Here is a 20,703-nt window from a genome sequence, read left to right on the forward strand (position 1 = left end):
AAGTCAATTTTCTTTAATGTTGTACAAAAAGTATGAGTAGAACCAAAAATAAATAAACATTATCACATTTGTTTACACCACCATCTAGTTCTTCATATTAATTTTACTATTCAAACAAAAGAAAGTAGGTGGCAATTTAGGGATCGCAAAAGAGATAAAACCAAAAAAACTTTTCTACCACATTTATTCTACACTGTATATAGCTGTGCTCACAGAGACAAGCGGCTTCTTTTACTTCTCCACTGCTCAGGAATTCAGTTGTATATAAAATTGAACCTGAATTTTAAAAAGAACAATACCTTTATTAAAGACAGTACATACTACTTTCCACGTAAGATAAAGAAATTTATCTGGATGTTTCTACCCTCTCTTAACATGTCTGGCATTTTCTTTTTTTCCCCTTCAAATGCCTTTTTACCACGTTTGGCATTTTCTACACCAATTTTCTCTCACTGGTCACATCTTATGCATTAAAAACACTGTTGCTGAATACTTATAATAAAAAAATTAAGACTATAAATTTGATTAATTATCCACTAATAAGTTCCTTAATGCAGGAAAAGTTTCTACATGTCCTTATACTCTTGACTACTCAGCACAGTTCCTGCACTTGGCAAGTAGCTGTTTGAATAAATAATATGACTCTTTTTCCCCCATATGCATTTCAACTTGTAACCTATCAGGAGGCCCAAGTGGAGTGACAAAAGATAAAGTCTGATTAGTGACGAAGTAGAAAGAGCAATTTCATACTCAATAAGCTTTCACAAAAGGCCAATTTCACTAACATTTATTAAGTACATACCAGATTACTGGCACTGTTGTAAGCATTTTATATGCATTATTTCACTTGGTCCTCACAATCCTCTGAAGTACAGACTACTATCCCCATTTACAGATGAAGAAACAGTCAAATAGGTAAAATAGTTTTTTCCAAGGTCACACTGCCAGCAAGTATTGAGATTGGGATTCAAATCCAAACACTGACTGTAGAATCTACATTCATAACCACCATGTTATTCTGCAATTCCTATTGATGGCTGGCTCTAATAGAGACCTCAACCAGTACAAGTCAGTTTTTAAAAAACTGCATTTCGGTCGGGCGCGGTGGCTCACGCCTGTAATCCCAGCACTTTGGGAGGCTGAGACGGGCAGATCATGAGGTCAGGAGATCAAGACCATCCTGGCTAACATGGTGAAACCCCGTCTCTACTAAAATACAAAAAAAAATTAGCCGGGCTTGCTGGCGGCGCCTGTAGTCCCAGCTACTCGGGAGACTGAGCCAGGAGAATGGCGTGAACCCGGGAGGCGGAGCTTGCAGTGAGCCGAGATCACGCCACTGCACTCCAGTCTGGGCGACAGAGTGAGACTCCGTCTCAAAAAATAAAAATAAAAAAAATTAAAAACTGCATTTCTTATCACTCTAATTGCCTAAAGATTCAAACCCCACATAAAAGTTCAGGACCTAATCCCACAAGCCTCAATGTGGGCCAAAATATAGTAAGTTTCAAAAAAGGAAAGAGAATATATTACACCAAGATATTCAATTTGCCACCTTTTTTTTTTTTTAGGTGGAGTCTCGCTCTGTCACTCAGGCTGGAGTGCAGTAGCGCGATCTCGGTTCACTGCAACCTCTGCCTCCTGGGTTCAAGCAATTCTCTGCCTCAGCCTGAGTAGCTGGGATTACAGGCGCCGGCCACCACGCCTGGCTAATTTTTGTATTTTTAGTAGAGATGAGGTTTCACCATCTTGGCCAGGCTGGTCTTGAACTCCCAACCTGGTGACACACCCGCCTCAGCATCCAAAAGTGCTGGGATTACAGGCATGAGCCACTGCATCCAGCCAATCTGCCACATTTTTATACAGACAACTCCACTCATATTTACACACTGTTGACTGCTATTTAACCATCTCTTCTTTGAATAAAGACATCAGCCATAACTCTTGAGAACATCAGAATTAGGGAAGAGCATTTGCACAAATACCAGAATGTCATGCCGAAACTTAATAGTCTGGGAATGGTATTAGTCACAATTAATCTATGGCTTGCACATGACCTAGGAGACTACTTTCTTAGTTTCCTTAAAGACCAAAATTCATGAACCATACCTTCTCAAGTGGCTCAGCATATTTTAAATTTTACAGTTAATATGGATGAACCAAAAAATGTTCAACTTTCTATACCTGCTCAACAGCTGAGGGAGACTAGAAATGATGGGTCCATATCCTGGTGCATTGTCATACAATTCAAACAATGGTGCAGCTACCAGCTTGTAATTTTTAGGGACTGCAAACAAGGCTAAAATAAGACAGAATTCATTATTATAAGTTCTTATATAATCACTGCTTCCATTTCATTTTTAAATTAATTACCAATTTTACATTTAACAAAAAGTTTAAGAAAAAAGATAATTCTCATTAATACATTTTGGTTGTGTCTTTTAAGGTACATTTCGTAGTCACAGATTTTAAACTAAAAGCATGGTATGTATTTTTAGTTTTACAATAAAACCCAAAATTCAAGGAACTTTGAGAAAACACAAATAGAGGTATCCTTAAAATTACTGTACAGAAGTTTTTAGATGGTTACCTTCGAAAACAAAATAACTTACCTTTTTCTTGAAGCTGAACCAGAAACAACTTCTTATGTTCCTTAGGCTTTGTAATATGTGCAGGAATATATGGATACTGAAATTACAAATGAATACAACTTTAACATGTATTCCATGGCTTCATTTCTTTACATGCTTACTCCCCAGTATAGTATAAACTGTTAGGAGAAGCATACTACTTTCTGTTCTCTTTACCAGGACTTATCTAACAGATACACTAGTAAATAAATGCTTTAATGCATATAAAATAACAAGCAGTAAACCAGTCAACCATTCAAGATAAAATATGTAGTCACAGAATTTATAGCTTCAGATACTTACAACATAATGAAGTCTGATTTAATTAGTATCTTTAATCAAGGCTTTTGTTTGTTTGTTTTTTAAGATGGAGTTTCGCTCTCATTGCCCAGGCTGGAGTGCAATGGCACAATCTCGGCTCACTGCAACCTCCGCCTCCCGGGTTCAAGTGATTCTCCTGCCTCAGCCTCCTGAGTAGCTGAGATTACAGGCATGCGCCACCACGCCCGGCTAATTTTGTATTATTAGTAGAGGCAGGGTTTCTCCAGGCTCATCTTGAACTCCCGACCTCAGGTGATCCGCCTGCCTCGGCCTCCCCAAGTGCTGGGATTATAGGTGTGAGCCATCATGCCTGGCCTAAAAGCTGTTTTTTTTTTTTTTTTTAATATATATATAGGCTGGGCACTGTGGCTCACGCCTGTAATCCCAGCACTTTGAGAGGCCGAGGCAGGCAGATCATGAGGTCAGGAGATCGAGACCATCCTGGCTAACACGGTGAAACCCCATCTCTACTAAAAATACAAAAAATTAGCCAGGCATGGTGACGGGCACCTGTAGTCCCAGCTACTCGTGAGGTTAAGGCAGGAGAATGGCATGAACCCAGGAGGCAGAGCTTGCAGTGAGCTGAGACTGTGCCACTGCACTCCAGCCTGGGCAACAGAGCGAGACTCTGTCTCAAAAAATAATAATAATAATAATCATATATACACATATATATATGTATCAGTAAGTTAAACAGTCTAGAATCCTGATGTAGACCTGTTTACTACATTAAAAATTCAAATATAGCCTGTGAGGCATTTGACAAGATGCTTCTTGCTCCACCTCCCAGCCCCAACCTCAAACCTCCCCGTATCCCAGGGTGCATGCTTCAGGAATACCAGAAGAGCAGTCCAAATGAAGTTTTGCCAGATGGGCAAAGCCAAAGCCATTTTACTCGATGAAATTTAAGAGAATTTAAAGAGATGAAGAGAATTAGAGAGGGAAGTTGCTACCCGGGAAGGAAAAATTCTGACACAGAGAACAAAAAAAAAAGTCTAAGGGTTATACAATTGTTGTATAAATCTCTCCACAATACATTGAGAAATCTACTTTTGCTGTTGGAGTTGTATTTGACCGGGGGAATTTAAAATTGCTGAAAACAGATAAAAGGGGAAAGTGAGATAAAAGCAGAAGCTGCCAAAAGGAGGTATTAGCATCATCCTCAATTTACATAGAAACACATGCTAAGAGAGGCTAAGTATCTTTCCCAAGATTACTCAGCCAAGTTGTGAAGCCAAGATTTAACTGTATCTATTCAACTCTTATCTAATTATAAAAGCCTATGCTATTTTCCACTATGTTACTCATTGGCACCTAACCAGTATTCCAGTTAGAATAATTATATACCAGAGCCATCCCTAGGGTACAATGAATTGAGGCAATTGTCCCAGGCTTTGGAGGTTCCTTAAACTGTCATGAAAACCAGATACAATAACAGTCACAGAGAAGTGAGAAGTGGCTTGAACAGCACAAGCTAAGAGATCTGTGGATCACATACAACAAAAGTTCCCAAACCATGACCAAACAAAATGAGTAGCATTTCCCCAAATTTCCTCTGCTCTCAAGGCTACGTGTTCCTATTTTTTTTAAGCCTTTCTTCTCTGGTCTTAATGTTTAAGTCGACTGTAGTTTATACAAAAAGACTTGAGATAGGGAGATGATAGGCTCCTTTTCCACTGACATCTAACTAATACTCTAGGCTTCCTAAATAAATCAATACACTTACCTTATATCAAATACCACCAGGGCAAACTCTAGGCTTTAGTGAATGAAGGGAACTGTCCTAGGACAGTGGTAGGGGAGATGAGTGAGGATATTCAGAAAAGTTATCTGGAAAATGACTGGGGTCACTACTAAGCATTTTCCAATTAGATCAAGGAATGTTCAGAAAGCCAAAAAAAGTTTAGAATAATTGTACTATGTATCTTTGAACAAGTAACTTCACTGTTTCCATATGAAATTGTTCTTCCTTAAAGCCAAGATGTGTTCCTGGCAATTCTTAGTGAACACCAGCATCAGCTTCCACAGCCCCTATCTTCCTGTCCCTCTGCCATACAAGGGAGTCAGAAGCAAGAGAAAAGAACAATCTTTTGCTTGGTTGATATTTTGTGCAACACTTGACCTGAAACATCTTGTCATGTAAAAGAGCTATAAAGTCATAGGGCTTTTTAATTTGCCTAAAGAATTCAGGATTCAACTTTAAGAAGTTCCACCATTAGCAAAAACAGGAATATTTGAGCATCAGTAACATTATCACTCATTATCGTGTATTAAAATATTTCAAATTATTTAAATCCAAAAGGTCATACTGACACTTTGAAGGTCACTGAAACATGTTTTGTGTGTGTGTGGCCCCCATTACACTACCTCCAATTTCAGGGCAGCTATGTTTGAAAGGTATCAGGGAGTTCCCTGTGTGCTGCCACTGTCTCAATAAGCAATCAGACTCAACATGGAAGTGCAAGGGAGTTCATTATCCAACGGAGGATAGGAGTCCCTAGCCATCTATCTTTCTGACAGACAATTATGAGGTACATTCCACATTGTTCCCAGTCCTTAACAGAACAAACCCAGTTGCCCACAGGTGTAAAAAGATCAGTAACATGCCTGTCTTACTTCTGCTGCTTCTGGTCTCACTCTCCCTGTATTCTGCTGCTTCCTGGAATCACCTCTCAAACTGCCTGTACCCAAGTCTTGGTCTTATCCTCTCTTTTGAGTAAAGTCAAGTCTTTAGATGATGGTAAGGAATTAAATCATTCTTCTGAAAAATGTTAAGTAAAGGAAAAGCAGCATATATATATTTTTCTACACAAACCACATACTTTAGTAGTACGTAAGTTTCTTTTTACATGAGGATCACAACCCTTATGAATTCATAGACCAGGAAATGATCATCAATGAGCTGCTAACATTGCAAAAAGAGACAACCAAATATTTTTAAATTCCTGATGGAAGTACACTATACCACTTGTGGTAGACTGCCTTAAGATGACCCCCAATGACTCCTGTTTCCTGGTATTCACTGCTTTGTGTAGTCCCTCCTACAGTGTACCAGGGTTGGCTTGTGTGACCAACAACATACTGCAGAAGTGATGGTATGCCACTGCCAAGATTAGGTTATCACAGACTGAGGGTTCCTACTTGGGCACTCCTCTAGCACTCTGTCTCTCACTATCTCTTGGATCACACAGCCTGGGGGAAGCCAGCTGCCTGAGAGTTGTCCTTTTAGAGATGTTCTCATGGCAAGGAACTGAGGGAGACCTGGAGACAACAGCCAGCAACACCTGAAGCAAAGCTTTAGTCTAACAGCCCAGATGAAACCAAGAAGTCTGCTAACACACTCGAGATCAGATACTTTAACCCCAGTTCTGCCTTATGATGCAGTCCCAACTGACAACTTGACTGTAACTTCATGAGAGAGCCTAAGCCAGAACCACCCTAAGCAACTCCCAGAGGCCGAAAGGCTGCTAAATTTTGAGGTAATTTGTTATGCAGCAATAGATATTATATCGCCTATGACAAGCCTTGTTACCCCTCCCCAAATTAACCGAGCCTGAATACAATTTCTTGATCTAACTATCAATTTGCATGGCACACAGGGGAAATAACTACATATTCAACAACAACAGGGGAATGCAATCAGAATGGAAACATTAGCCTGTTTTCATCAACAAATAAAATACAAGGGAAAAAAAGGTGCCAACTGTGTAAGAGAGACTTCAGAGACTATCCTAATCCAAACAAATTATAAAAAGAAAATTGAAATAATCAGGATATGTGAACAGTGACTATATATTTGACAATAATATGGAATTGTTTTAGTATGATAATGACAGAACTACGGTTGTTTTTAAAGAGATCCTTATCTTTTATGATTCACAATGAAATATTTACAATTGAAACTTCAAAATAATCCAAGATGAGGGCAGGAGAATGGTGCCGTGGAACAAGGGACTATGATGTGCTAACTGTTAAAGGCAGATAACGGGTAGGGCAAGTCATTCACTTTTACCATTCTCTCTTCTTTTGTATTTGTTCTATTTATTTATTTACTTTGAGAAGGAGTCTCACTCTGTTGTCCAGGCTGGAGTGCAGTGACACGATCTCGGTTCACTGTAACTTCTGCCTCCCAGGTTCAAGCAATTCTCCTGCCTCAGCCTCCTGAGTAGCTGGGATTACAGGTTTGTACCACCAAACCCAGCTCATTTTTATATTTTTCAGTAGAGATGAGGTTTCGCCATGTTGGCCAGGCTGGTCTCAAACTCCTGATCTCAACAGGTGATCCACCCGCCTCGGCCTTGAAAAGTGCTGGGATTACAGGCATGAGCCACCTCGCCCGGCCTTGTATTTGTTTTACATTTTCCTTTAAAATAAGAAGTGCTTGGCTTAATTTTGTAATTTAAATTAAGGAGGGAAGAGAAGAAAATTTCAAGTCAAATTCTACTTTATTCTTTTTTAAAGTGGCTAGAATTAAACGAGCTTTCTGCTTCCAAAATGCCTAGCAAATGTAACTGAACACTAACCTGAGGAGGTTCAAAATTTGGTCTCCACCAGTTACCAATGCAGTCGTCAATGACCCAGTCTTGCAAAACTCCATCCTGACGACCCAGTATCTGTCAAAAAGAAATAAGATAGCCAGTGAACAACTAAATATATGTACTCACGAATCCCCTTCTTCAGTGAACAGAAAATTCTTAGCAGTGCTCCTAATAGAGACAAAGGGATAATACGCCTTCCATACAGATTTCATCTCTATAATTTGTTATTATAGATGTCACTCTGCCCAAGACATACAATATTAGTTCAAAATTGGCAAGCTAGTATTAACATAAAAACTGTATTCAAAATTCAACTTTCATTTGTATTAATTTGTATAGCAGAACATTAAACTTATTTTAATCAAAGTCATACTCTACATATTTTAAGTGGCCAAAAACAGTTCCACAATGTTCATGGTGAGAAACTGCAGTTCTCTGTCCTGCTTCACCCATTCCCACTGGCTGTAACTTTCAACTCTTCGTTGTTTTTCCCGTTTGCTTCTATTTTTAAAGCATTCTTCTTGGTCTTAAATAAACGGTTTATGTTAGGGTAGTTTTAGATTTACAGAAAACTTGCAAAACTTGAGCAGAGACTTCCCATATACCCCACACCCAGTTTCTCCTGTTGTTAACATCTCACATTAGTAAGGCACATTTGTCAAACTAATCAACCAATACCAAGACAAGGTTATTAATTGAAGTCCATATATTATTCAGATATCCATAATCTTTAACCTAATGCCCTTTTTCATTTATCAGTCCCAGGATCCCATCTAAGATACCATATTACACTTAATCTTCATTTCTTCCGAGGTTCCTCTACATTGTGACAGATTTTCATACTTTCCTTGTTTTTGATCATCTTGATAGTTTTGAGGAATACTGGTCAAGTATTTTGTAAAACATCCCTCAATTAACTGAGGTTATGAGCTCTTGGTAAGAAAAATACAGAGGTAAAAGGGCCATTCTCATCACCATCATATCAAGGGTACACGCTGCATCAATGTGGCTTATCACTAATGCCAACCTCGATCACCTGGCTGAGGTACTGTTTATCAGGTTTCTTCAATGTAAAGTCATTATTTTTCAAAACTTTTTTTTTTTTTTGAGACGAAGTTTTGCTCGTTGCCCAGGCTGGAGTGCAATGGCACAATCCCGGCTCACTGCAACCTCCGCCACCCAGGTTCTAGTGATTCTCCTGCCTCAGCCTCGTGAGTAGCTGGGATTCCAGGCACACACTACCATGCCCAGCTAATTTTTTGTCTTTTTAGTAGAGACAGGGTTTCACCCTGTTGTTCAGGCTGGTCTCAAACTCCTGATCTCAGATGATCCGCCCGCCTCAGTCTCCCAGAGTGCTGGGCTTACAGGCATGAGCCACTGTGCCAGGTCTCAAAACCACATTTTTCTAAGAGATAGGGTCTTGCTCTGTCACTCAGGCTGGAGCGCAGTGACGCAATCATGGCTCACTATAACTCCTGGCCTCAAGCAATCTTCTGGCCTCAGCCCCACAAAGCACTGGGATTACAGGTGTGAGCCACCAGGCCCAGCCAAAATATTCTTTTATGACGGTTTCTTGATTTTTCATTTTCATTTTATTTTTTTGAGACAGAGTCTCACTCTGTTACCCAGGCTGGAGTGCAGTGGCACAATCTCGGCTCACTGCAACCTCCGCCTCCTGGGTCCAAGCGACTCTCCTGCCTCAGCCTCCTGAGTAGCTGGGACCACAGGTACCCGCCACCACACCCGGCTTTTTTGTATTTTTAGTAGAGATGGGGTTTCACCATGTTGGCCAGGATAGTCTCATCTCTTGACCTCGTGATCCACCAACCTCAGCCTCCCAAAGTGCTGGGATTACAGGCGTGAGCCACCGTGCCCAGATTTTCATTTTAAAAACTTTTTAAAAAGCCTATAACCCTCTACTATGAATGAGAATTTAGATATTAAAATCACATGACCTAGTTATACTTTTTCTTCCAGCATCTCCCATTAACAATATTTGGTTAAGTCAATATTCAATATTTAAGTTAGCATGATCAGGTAGATCAGTCACAACAGAGCAACCATATCTCCTTACTTGTTCAATCATCCTGTTCTTTAGTTAATAACTTTCATTTCTTTTGCTATCACTAAATTCATTTCCCACATTCTCCACGAGAATTTAAATTTCTTCTCAATTCAAATATCAATTGTCAGTTATTCTATTAATTTCACCTTCTCTAAGACATGTTTTTGTTTTTTTCAAGACAAGATCTCACTCTGTCACTCAGGATGGAGTGCAGTGGTGCGATCTCCACTCACTGCAACCTCCACCTCACGGGTTCAAGTGCTTCTCTCACCTCAGCCTCCCCTGTCCCCCAGCCTCTCGAGTAGCTGGGACTACAGGTGCAAGCCACCGCACCAGGCTAATTTTTCGCCATGTTGCCAAGGCTGGTCTCAAACTCCTGGGCTCAAGTGATCTGCCCATCTTGGCCTCCCTAAGTGCTGAAATTGCAGGCATGAGCCACCACACCCAGCCTAAGACACGTTTTTCTATCATCCTGCTGTAATCTGTACTTGATAGTCTCAACCCTGCTTCCCAGCTGGAGTCCTAGGGTTTCTCTTGGTCTCTCTCCTATGTTGTTAGATCTTAGTATTTCTAAATTCTCTATCTTCTTATTTTATTCCAGTTTGGGGGTGAACACCCTCTAGTAGCTTCCTGAGACAAGGTAAAAGAGATGAAACTTTTTGAAATTCTGCATGTCCAGAAATAACTTTTACCACACATTTGATTTATAGTTTGATTAGAAAATTCTGGGACAGAGATCATAGTCTCTCAAAATCACAAAGACAACACTCCACCATCCTTTAGCTTCCAGAATTATTTCTGGGTAGTTTAATGCAATTTCTTATTTTGATGTTTTGCATTTAACCTCTTTACTTACCAATCCTCCACCTCCCACTTTGGAAGCTTTTAGGATCTTTTTGTTTTTATTTGTTTGTAGGATCTAAAATTTCATGATGACATGCTTTTGCATGGATCTTTAAACATTCACTATAGAGGCAAGGCCAGTAGGCCTTTTCAATCTAAAAACTCATGCTCTTTGAGGTTTGAGAAATTTTCTCCAATTATGCTTTACTAATTCTTCCTTTTACTCTGTTCTATTTATCTATAGTTTATATTGGTCCTTCTAGAATGACCCACTAATTTTATCTGTTCTTACCTATGTTCTATCATCTTTTCATTCTATTTTCTGGTAGCATGAAACTCTTTTTACTGAATTTTTTATTTCTTCCAACATTTTTTTAAATATCTATGAGGTTTTTCTGGGCTAAAATGCCTTTTAACAGCACTGTTTCACAGGTGCAAAATCTCCTCTTAATTAACCAAGAATATTAATCACAGTTTTGTCAATGGTTGAATTTTCTGCTTCTGTTAAGGTCCTTTTGCTTCTTTTGATCTTTCTTGTTAAGAAGTTTTCTCCAAAAGCCTGGTGATATTTGGTTGTGTACTCACAAGGTAGAAGCAACAAGAGGCTTAACTGTCACCTCTGTGTGCATGAGTGACAGGACTACAATTTTTTTTCTTTTTTTTTTGTAGACGAAGTCTTACTCTGTTGCCCAGGCTGCCGTGCAGTGGCGCGATCTCGGCTCACTGCAACCTCCACCTCCTGGGTTCAACTGATTCTTCTGCCTCAGCCTCCTGAGTAGCTGGGATTACAGGCGCCTGCCACCACGCCCGGCTAAATTTTTTTGTTTTAGTAGAGACCGGGTTTCACCATGTTGGTCAGGCTGTCTCAACCTCCTGACCTCGTGATCCACCTGCCTCGGCCTCCCAAAGTGCTGGGATTACAGATGTGAGCCACTGTGCCTGGTCCAGGACTACATTATTTCTATAGAAAATTCTTGCTTTGTTTTGGATATGGTTTGTCTCCCTGCCCCCAAACTCATGTTGAAATCTGATCCCCAATGTGACAGTGTTGGCAGGCAGGGCCTAGTGGAAGGTGTTTAAGTCATGGGGGTGGATCCTTCATTAATAGTTTTAATACCCTTCCGCCATCAGGAATGGATTAGTTCCCTGGAAACGGGTTGTTCACGAGTGTGGCTTCCTGGATTCACTCTTGCTTCCTCCCTTGCCATGTCATCTCTTTGCACATGCCCACTCCCATTTTGCTTTCTGCCATGAGTGGAAGCAGCATGAAGCCCTCGCCAGCTGCCCAATCTTGCCACCGCAACTGGTGAGCCAAATAAATATTTTTCTTTATAAATTACCTAGCCTCAGGTATTCTGTTATAGCAACATTAAACAGATTAAGACAGCTCCAAAATGGCAGTATCTGAAGTTTTTCTCGGACTGGTCACTTTTTCCAGAAACAAGATTTCCAACCCTCAGCCTGGGATATATAAATCTAATTGTTGGCTGGGCCTGGTGGCTCATGCATGTAATCCCAATGCTTTGGGAGGCTGAGATGGGAGGACTGCTTCAGGCCAGGAGTTTGCAACCAGCCTGGGCAACATAGCAAGATCTCATCTCTATAAAAAAATTTTTTTTAATTAGCCAGGCATCGTGGCACACACCTGCAGTCCTAGCTACTCAGGAAGCTGAGGCAGGAAGATTGCTTGAGCCCAGGAGTTTGAAGTTACAGTGAGCTATGATCACACCACCGTCCTCCAGCCTGAGGAACAGAGTGAGACCGTCTCTAAAAAAAATAAATAAGCCTAGACCGCGCACGGTGACTCACATCTGTAATCCCAGCACTTTGGGAGGCCAAAGCAGGTAGATCACCTGAGGTCAGGAGTTCGAGACCAGCCAGGTCAACACGGTGAAACCCCATCTCTACTAAAAATACAAAAATTAGCTGGGCATGGTAGTGGGCACCTGTAATCCCAGCTACTCTGGAGGCTGAGGCAGGAGAATCGCTTGAACCCAGGAGGCAGAGGTTGCTGTGAGCAACTATTGCTCACATTGGATATCACACCACTGCACCCCAGCCTAGGCGACAAGAGCAAAACTCTGTCTCAAAAAAATTTTTAAAAAATAAGCCTAATTGTTAACATTCTGTCAGCCTAATAGAAGTCCAAGAGTCTGACTATTCAGAATGGGAACTCTTGCTTATTCTTCCCCATTCCCTAAACTTTTTTCATTGCTAGTTGTTCTCTGATTCAATTACTACAGAGAATCAATCATCAGCCAGTCTTTGCCTAATTACAGAGTGGGGAAGACAATCTAGATACACAGGTTGAACATCCTAATCTGAAACTCCAAAATCTCAGACTTTTTGAGCACTGAAATGATGTTCAAAGGAAATGCTCAGGCTGGGCGCGGTGGTGCACGCCTGTAATCCCAGCACTTTGGAAGGCCAAGGAAGGCGGGCCACCTGAGGTCAGGAGTTCCAGACCAGCCTGGCCAACATGGTGAAACCCCGTCTCTACTAAAACTACAAAAATTAGCCAGGCATGGCGGCAGGTGCCTGTAATTCCATCTACCGAGGAGGGTGAGACAGGAAAATCGCTTAAACCTGGGAGGTGGAGGTTACAGTGAGCCGAGATTGCACCATTGCACTCCAGCCTGGGTGACAAGAGAGAGACTTCGTCTCAAAAAAAAAAAAAAAAAAAAAAAAAGGAAATGTTCATTGGAGCATTTCAAGTTTTGTGTAAGGGATGCTTAACTGGTAAGCATAATACAAATATTCCAAAACCTGAAAAAAATCCCAAATCCTAATCACTTTTTAAAAAATTTTTTTGAGTACATAGTAGATGTATACATGTATGGGGTACACAAGATGTTTTGATAGGGGCATGCAATGCATAATATTCACATCATGGAGAACGGGGTATCCACCCCCTCAAGCATTTATCCTTTGTGTTACAAACAATCCAATTATACTCTTTTAGTTATTTTAAAATTTACAATTAAGTGATTACTGACTATAGTCACCCTATTGTGCTATCAAATAGTAGCTAAACACTTCTGGTCCCAAGCTCTCAGATAGGGAATACTCAACCTGTATAAATATACTTCATATATACTTTGAACCAGTCCAGTTTTCAGCCCATGCATGCCCCCACTTTCGTAAGTACCTAGCACCTTCAGTTCCTCATTCTGGTACTCTGCAATGTTGGATTCTGCCTGCCTATCTGTTGGACTAAGGTTTCTGCCAAGTTAGTTATAATTTGCCCATCTGTTTTCCAGTTTCTAAAAATTTTGCTTTTGTGATTCTCTCATTTTGCACTCCCTCAATCCTACTGCACTTATATCTTTGTACCAGACATTATATAAATGGAAGTCCAAGCACAGTAAAATGTTTAAGAGTTATAATACATTTTTAGAAATACTAGAAAGACAAACCAATAGGTCAAAAGTAGGAGAATTACAGGTGACTTTAGTTTTGTTTCTCCTTTGCTTTTCTGTGTTTGCCAAGCCTTTTGCACAGAGAATGTATGAGTTTTGTAAAGGGGGCAGGCGGCAATTGCATGTTAAAGAAGAAAACTAATATTGAAAACAACTTACAGTCTCAAAATCCTCAGTATCTATGCATTTGGCCCCAAGTCTTTACATGCAGGCATTACAATGATTTTTTAAAAGTAGAATAATTTGGGCAAAGTCTAAAAAATATGTGAAAAAAGTGAAAACACAGGCATCTTTCTCTTTTCAAAATTCCATAGAGGCCTACTCTTGAACAAAACTACCTGCATTCAAACCTCTAGCTCTACAACACACTAGCTATATAACAAGAAGAAATTTAAACTTAATAATATCTGCTTCCTAGAGTTGTGGTGGTGATTAAAGGAATTAGCACATGTAAAGCACTTAGAACAGTGTCTAGCATAGTAATACTTAAATGTCAGTTTTTATCATTGCTGTGACACAGTTTAACATTTTAAAAATTGAAATAAGTGTAAGTTCAGCTTGTAAAAAAAAATCAACATTGTACTAACATTCTGGGGTTTAAGTTGTATTTATTGAAAACTAAATATTCCAAAATAAACACCCTTTTTACAAGACATTAAAAGCCAAATTAACTATTAAATTGATGGTATTCAAAGTTAGGTTAAACAGAAAAATACCTCTGTCATTAAGCGTTTTAGTCCTTCAACTTCATCTTCTCCTGGGTTAAGTTCACCACCAGGTCTGTATAAAAGTTAAGAATTTCAGCTTTCGACTTAATGCAATTTGGAGATAACAAAGAACACAATAAATGTTATGTCTATCAAGTCACTAAGTAACATATTTCAGTGCAATAAGGCAATCAAAACAAGTATCAAAGGGAAGGGGGAGAATATACTTGAATTCATGTCAATTCCCCAGACTAACAGTATACAAACCCTAGGTTTTTTTCCTCTTTGTATATATTTATTTTTATTTTATTGTCGATTCAAAGGGTACATGTACAAGTTTGTTACATAGGTATATTGTGTAATGGTAAGGTTTAGGCTTCTAGTGAACCCATCACCGAAACAGTGAACATAACATCTAATAGGAAGTATTTCAACCCTTGCCTCTCCCTCCCCGTCTCCACCTTTGGAGTATACAGTGTTCAGTTTTTCCAACTTTATGTCCATATGTACCCATCACATAAACCCTAGTTTTAAACCAACAGAATATATAACATAGCACAAACATAAACAAAATTGCTAACCACCAGTCCATCCCAATCTCGTCTCTGAAAGGTATCTGATGATAATGGAGTATAGAAATGCCCAGAGAGGAACAGATCACATTCTTTAGGCCTAAACAATGGGACACTTTTTCAAGAGTGCCATGTAAGTATTGGAGACCTTTCTTTTTGGTATAATCTAGTCAAATAGTTGTGGATCAAATGTTTGAGAGATGCAGGAGCTTAAATGACAAAAAAATAAACTGTTATCCACAAAAACCTAAGTCATCTTAAGAAAAGGAAACGCAAATCATACCAAGAAAGAAATATCAATTGTTCTTGGTGATGCTATAATGACATCTAACATTGATCCTGAACTCAACTATTCCACAGGGTTTCTACCAAGCTCAATCACTAACATTGACAACGTATAGAAACACGCAGATTACTAGTTAGGAAAATAAATGAGTACCACAATGGAGAAAAATTACTCGTGATTTTCTCTTTCTAAAGACATCATTAACAGCAGTGTTTGTTGAAATAAATGACCGAGGGCTAAAATTGTAGTCCACAGCTGCATAAACAGCAATCCTACTAAAAACTGTCTTCCTGTTAATTTCCAACACTACTTACAGTTTGAAGAAAGTTGTTCCCAGCTGTAGCAGTAACACATGGGGTAGCCGGTGCTCATGTACAATCAGAACCCCTTCTACAGTCCTCCTCATTCCAATTTTATCAAATTCTTCCCTCATGCGCTGAAATCTGGCTGCCACAGAGCTGTCCTTCTCATAGAGGGGCTCTTTTGTACCAAAAGTATAATTGGTAAGAGGGTACCTGTGATCCGAAGACAAACATCTAACATGAGAACTGAAGAATGTAATTTACCATGACAGACATTAGCATAAAGAAACCACAGTACAAAAAAAAAGTGCATATGTTGTACTCAGAGACACAGGATTTGTACAGTTACATAACTAAAGTTAATGAGAGAGCAGAGATTGGAATCTTGTTCTCTGGACTCTTAAAGCCAGAGCTTCCATGAGATAAAGCTGCTCCTCCATACTTTAACTTTCAAGTGTAGATAACACTATTCTTAAATGCTTAGAGAAATGGTTATCTGAACATTAGTAATCCTCTGGTTTTAGACCATGGCTGCTATTCCAACAAGACCAATTTGGCTAATAATTAATGTCCCCCTGCATTCCTCTGACTACTAATCTAATCAGAAAGTTTTAATTATGGGTGCTAATGGCTAATCTCTTTTTTCTAAAACTAAGCCAGCACTTTTCATCAACATCCCTCCAGTTATTTTCTATTTCTCTCAGTCAACTATCCTCAGATTTTTCTTGCACCACAGCCTTTCCTTTTCACAGCAACTCTTCTACTTTCTCTTTTTGTCCTCTAAACCTATTTACTAGCCTTGGGCATTTATTCTATTCAGTCTCCTTATTGTTTCCTTCTCCTCATCTGAATCTTCTACCCACCCCTTTACCAAGAATTTAAAATATAGCTCAAACTGTTCAAGACAGTTTCCATCTTGCCTAATAAGGATCAAATTTTCTTTAAAGATACTTAAAATTCCATACTTATATGTTGTATGCCCTTAATTAAAGCCTTACAGCAAGAAGCCTTTGAGTAAGAATTTAGGCCACACTTGCCCACCCATGGTATCTATTCTACCAAAAGCCCTTGACATTAATAGTCAACATTATTGCATCTACTACACTCAGCCATTCTTGAAAGGGGAACAAATCAAGGTTGCCAAAACTTTAAAAATTACTTTAATTCCAGAAGCCAAGTTCTAGGCATATAAAAAAGCTATAAAATAATTAAAATATACCATTTCAAGGATGCTTTAAAGACTTAAAGAACGCCCCCAGTAGACCCAATGCTAAATCTAACACTATTATCCATAGCAGCAGCAGATATGCTACACAGCACGATGTGCCAGGCAATTTTTTTAAACGCTTTACATATATTAACATTTAATTCTCACAACCTGAGTTAGAAAGAATTAAGGATAACTATTACACATCTCTGTTGCAAGAGCCAGCTCCAATATGTCAGTAAAGAGATATCAAGATGAAATGTCAGAATTTTCACCTGTGAAATCAGAGTGCCAGCCCAGACACACACATTGTTCTCATCATACTGTGAGCTTCATAAAGCAGGGGCTACACCCTACTTCCTCACCACTGTATATCCAGTATTGTGCACAGCGCCTGGCACAAAGTAGGCACTCATGCAATATTTCCTGAAAGAAAATATACTGGGGAGAGGGCATCTGTTTTCAACTTAATATTAACTCAGGTGAACTTAAGTTCACAACACAATGATTATTTGTGAATATTTATATAGGAGAAGAAATGTACTGTAAATCAACCCATAATTTTAATAGAGCGAAGATTAAAATATCTTGCTGAAAGCTAACTATTTTGCCAAGTTAATTCTACATAATGGCTTGATGCAAATTAATTCAGTAATCAAGACAAAACAAGAAAAGACTGTGGGTTTTAGCTCTAATCACCACTGAAAGTAACCCAGAAGCTGTGCTTTCATACTTTTAAAAAGGATAACATTTGCCTTTACCATTTGATGGATTTTTTTCTTAATTTTTAAAAAAAATTTTGTAGAGACAGCCTATGTTGCCCAGACTTGTCTACAACTCCCGACCTCAAGTGATCCTCCCACCTCGGCCTCCCAAGGTGCTGGGATTACAGTTGTGAGCCGCCACTCCTGAGGACTTTTATACACACAACTATCGACTAATTCCAGATTTTATAAACCCAGCATTTCCATCATCTAAATTTCCAAGCCAACACATTTTACAAAATAAAACAATGTTAACCATCTTTTCAACTTCAAATCACTTTCGGTTGGGGGACGGAGAGAGAACGTCCATTTATTTTAATATAAAACAAGAGAAACACCTAAACTGCCTTACGAAAACATCAATACCACCAAATCCTTGCACTTGTACACAGAGTGGCATAAACTGGCCACTTTCCTCCATCAGGAAAATAGAGGCACCACGTTGCCTCGAAAACAAATCCTCAGACACGATTTTCAAAAGCATTACTGACAATTTCTTCAGACACCTCAAACGTCAATTACCTGCTACAGCAAGTCTGCCGCTGAGAGTGACCTTGAAATGCCAATGGTTTCAAGTGCCGAAACGGAAAGGTGTTGAAAATAAAACACAGCCCACAATGGGTTTTCTGGTACAAACATTCTAGTTCCCTCCAGTCTGAAAGCCCAACCATAGCAGCATCCTTACTCCCACGGAGGGGCCTACTTGGGGTGCCTGGGATACCGGCGTTGAGACATCATCAGACGACGCGAAGGCATAAGGCATGGGGCAGGGCAGACAGCCCTGAGCACATGAATAACGTGTGTTGTATTCATAAACTGAAATATTTAAGTAGCAATTAAAAGGAAAAAAACTAGACCTAGGCATTACAGCTGGATCTCGAAAGCTTACTGTCAGAGTGAAATGTGCAAAAATGATACTAGGTTATACCATTCGTATCACATCAACAATCACAAAGCAATACCATATACGTGATGCCAAAGCATAAACATTTCACTGGAAGGATAAAACACACACACACACACATTTTGAAGTTGGTTACCTCTGGAGAGGTGGGGAAAGGATGAGTTAAAAGCAAACTCCGTTTTTCCCCATTATGACCGAATACATAGGATGGGAACAAGCCTTCCTTTCAGAAAAGGACTCTAACTCCCGGAGGCAGGAGGATGAGAAAGGGGCCTGAGGGAGCGAGGAAAGCGCGCATCAGCCAGCGGGAGTTGGAGGCGAGGAGGTGCGGAGGCGTGAAGCACGCCGAAAAGCCGGGGACGCGCGGGAGAGTCTGCAGGAGCGCTCACGAGAGAAATGCCCGCCAAGGCCGCCCCGCACTTACAGATTGATGGTGCGCTCCAGGGTGAGGGGCTTGGTCTGCTGGATGTACTTGTTGCCGAACTGAGTGACCCCCCGTGGCCAGCCGGTCTGCGAGCGATTGGGCGGTACCACAGACATGCTGGCGAGCTCCGGCGCTGGCGGCGAGCAGAAAGTGGGAGGCAGGGGAGACTTTCCCAGTGCGGGAAGCGGTTATCTGCAACCCCCTCAGCGGCTACCGCCCGCCATTAACAGGAGCGCGCAAGAGGAGGCGTAGGCACGCCGGAAGTGAACCCGGGGCCTCTGGCGGCAGGAAGTAGAGAGGAGATGGCCTGCCAGACCGAGCGCCATTGGGCCAATCGCTGGTGGGATGGCTGCAATAGCTGTAGCTCCCATTGGTAACAGGGTATAGGTTCCGCCTCCTCTTACTTTGGTGATTCCCATTGGAAACACAGTAAAGGGGGCATGCCGGGAATTGTAGTCCCCTCAGGAAAGCGGCGTCTTGATCAGTGTGGCGTGGTTCTGTACCTTGGGAGGAGATGAATGGAAAGCGGCCAGCGGAACCTGGCCCAGCCAGGGTGGGAAAAAAGGGAAAGAAGGAGGTGATGGCGGAGTTTTCGGACGCTGTTACGGAAGAAACCTTGAAAACGCAGGTGGCTGAGGCCTGGAGCCGCAGGACGCCGTTCAGTCACGGTAACCGGGTGCTCTCAGGGAGGGGCCGCCACGCAGGGGTCTGGGGACCTCTGAAAAAGCCCTGGGACTCGCGCGCAGCCCTGGGCAGCGGGGCCGCCAGGGGAGAGGCTCTTGGAGGACTTTGACCACCTTGTATCCTCCTGCCTCGGCTGCTGCTCCCTTTCACTCCAAATTCGGTTTGAATTTAAAAATGTGAGAAAAGGGAGAAATGGAGGCCGGAGAGTTTTGGGAAGCAGAGGGTATGCAAGTGATAGTTGCATTCTGGAGTCACAGATTACTGAGTTAGAGTCCTCTCCCCTGATTGTGCGTCGCCGGGCAATGGAATTAACCTTATTAAACTTCCGTTGCTTCCTAAGTAAAATGGGATAGTTCATAGTATTTACCTCAGAAAGTCGGTGAATGGGAGCAATACACTAATGCTTGCAAGCTTCAGTATATGTTTCCCTGAGTAAGGCCCAATACACATCTGGACAAATACGGGAGTAGCTGATGTCATTTCTCCTGCAAGGGCGTTGCTCGGCTGTCCCAGGAGAGTCTAGCCAGGGCATTTGTCGCGAGCTGCCAGCTTGGCTCCCTAGTGCATTCGTCTCTACGCGCCTGTAGTTTGACTCCATCATGTATGAAAATAAACGCGCGTTGACCAAGGAAAGGAGCCTACGTTGAACGATTCCAGCCTCAGTTTTAAATATCACCTTATGTGTTCAGAGCTCTGCTTCATGCGCCAGGCATCCCTTTCTAAGTTTGCCGTAATTTTTCTTTCCGTTGTCAAGTGCTTTGAAGAGGTGAGTCCTGGAAAACGATGGCGTAGTATGAAAGTGCAGACTGTCTTCTCTCAGTTTCTTCATCTGTAGGATGGAGAGAGTGATAATGTCTCCCTCAGAGCTGTTGAAAAGATTAAATGAGATAATGGGCCTGGGACATGGTAGTGGTGCTGATGATTACAGGATGGGGATCTAGCCAGCCGGAAGCAGTGGGTAAATGTTGGGGTAGAAATCAAGGAATTAGAGGCGGTTATGCCTGAACTGACCTGAATTTTTTTTTTTTTTTTTTTTTTTT

The 20,703-nt window shown here is 40.9% G+C and overlaps 2 protein-coding genes across 3 annotated transcripts in view; one reads left to right on the plus strand and one right to left on the minus strand.

Annotated features, from left to right (window-relative positions):
* Positions 1-83: 83 nt before the first annotated feature.
* Positions 84-19,268, minus strand: NUDT21 (nudix hydrolase 21). Its single transcript, XM_017878775.1, has 7 exons — positions 18,980-19,268; positions 15,693-15,893; positions 14,530-14,593; positions 7,472-7,561; positions 2,610-2,685; positions 2,182-2,296; positions 84-276 (listed from the first exon to the last, which is right to left on the minus strand). The coding sequence occupies exons 1-7, from the start codon at positions 19,093-19,095 to the stop codon at positions 255-257; spliced, it is 684 nt and encodes a 227-aa protein (XP_017734264.1). The 5' UTR covers positions 19,096-19,268; the 3' UTR covers positions 84-254.
* Positions 19,269-19,323: 55 nt separating this feature from the next.
* OGFOD1 (2-oxoglutarate and iron dependent oxygenase domain containing 1) overlaps positions 19,324-20,703 on the plus strand; it is a 26,428-nt gene continuing 25,048 nt past the window's right edge. The window contains exon 1 of one of the 2 annotated variants that reach the window (XM_017878773.1): positions 19,324-19,647. In XM_017878773.1, the coding sequence (XP_017734262.1) occupies positions 19,494-19,647 (154 nt within the window). In that variant the 5' untranslated portion in view covers positions 19,324-19,493. The remainder of the gene's footprint in view (positions 19,648-20,703) is intronic. The other variant, XM_017878774.1, reaches the window with a different exon arrangement.

The sequence above is a fragment of the Rhinopithecus bieti genome, unplaced genomic scaffold (assembly GCF_001698545.2).
Source record: "Rhinopithecus bieti isolate Rb0 unplaced genomic scaffold, ASM169854v2 scaffold_11161, whole genome shotgun sequence".
Classification (NCBI taxonomy): Eukaryota; Metazoa; Chordata; class Mammalia; order Primates; family Cercopithecidae; genus Rhinopithecus; species Rhinopithecus bieti.

Excerpts from the sequence above, each read along its gene's own strand:
- NUDT21 (XM_017878775.1), bottom strand. The coding sequence starts at position 19,095 with ATGTCTGTGGTACCGCCCAATCGCTCGCAGACCGGCTGGCCACGGGGG. Across the intron at positions 14,594-15,692 it reads GGAACAACTTTCTTCAAACT|ACCTGGTGGTGAACTTAACC; the intron begins GTAAGTAGTGTT and ends ACTTTTATACAG. Across the intron at positions 277-2,181 it reads CTCCCTCAGCTGTTGAGCAG|GTTCAATTTTATATACAACT; the intron begins GTATAGAAAGTT and ends TTTAAAATTCAG.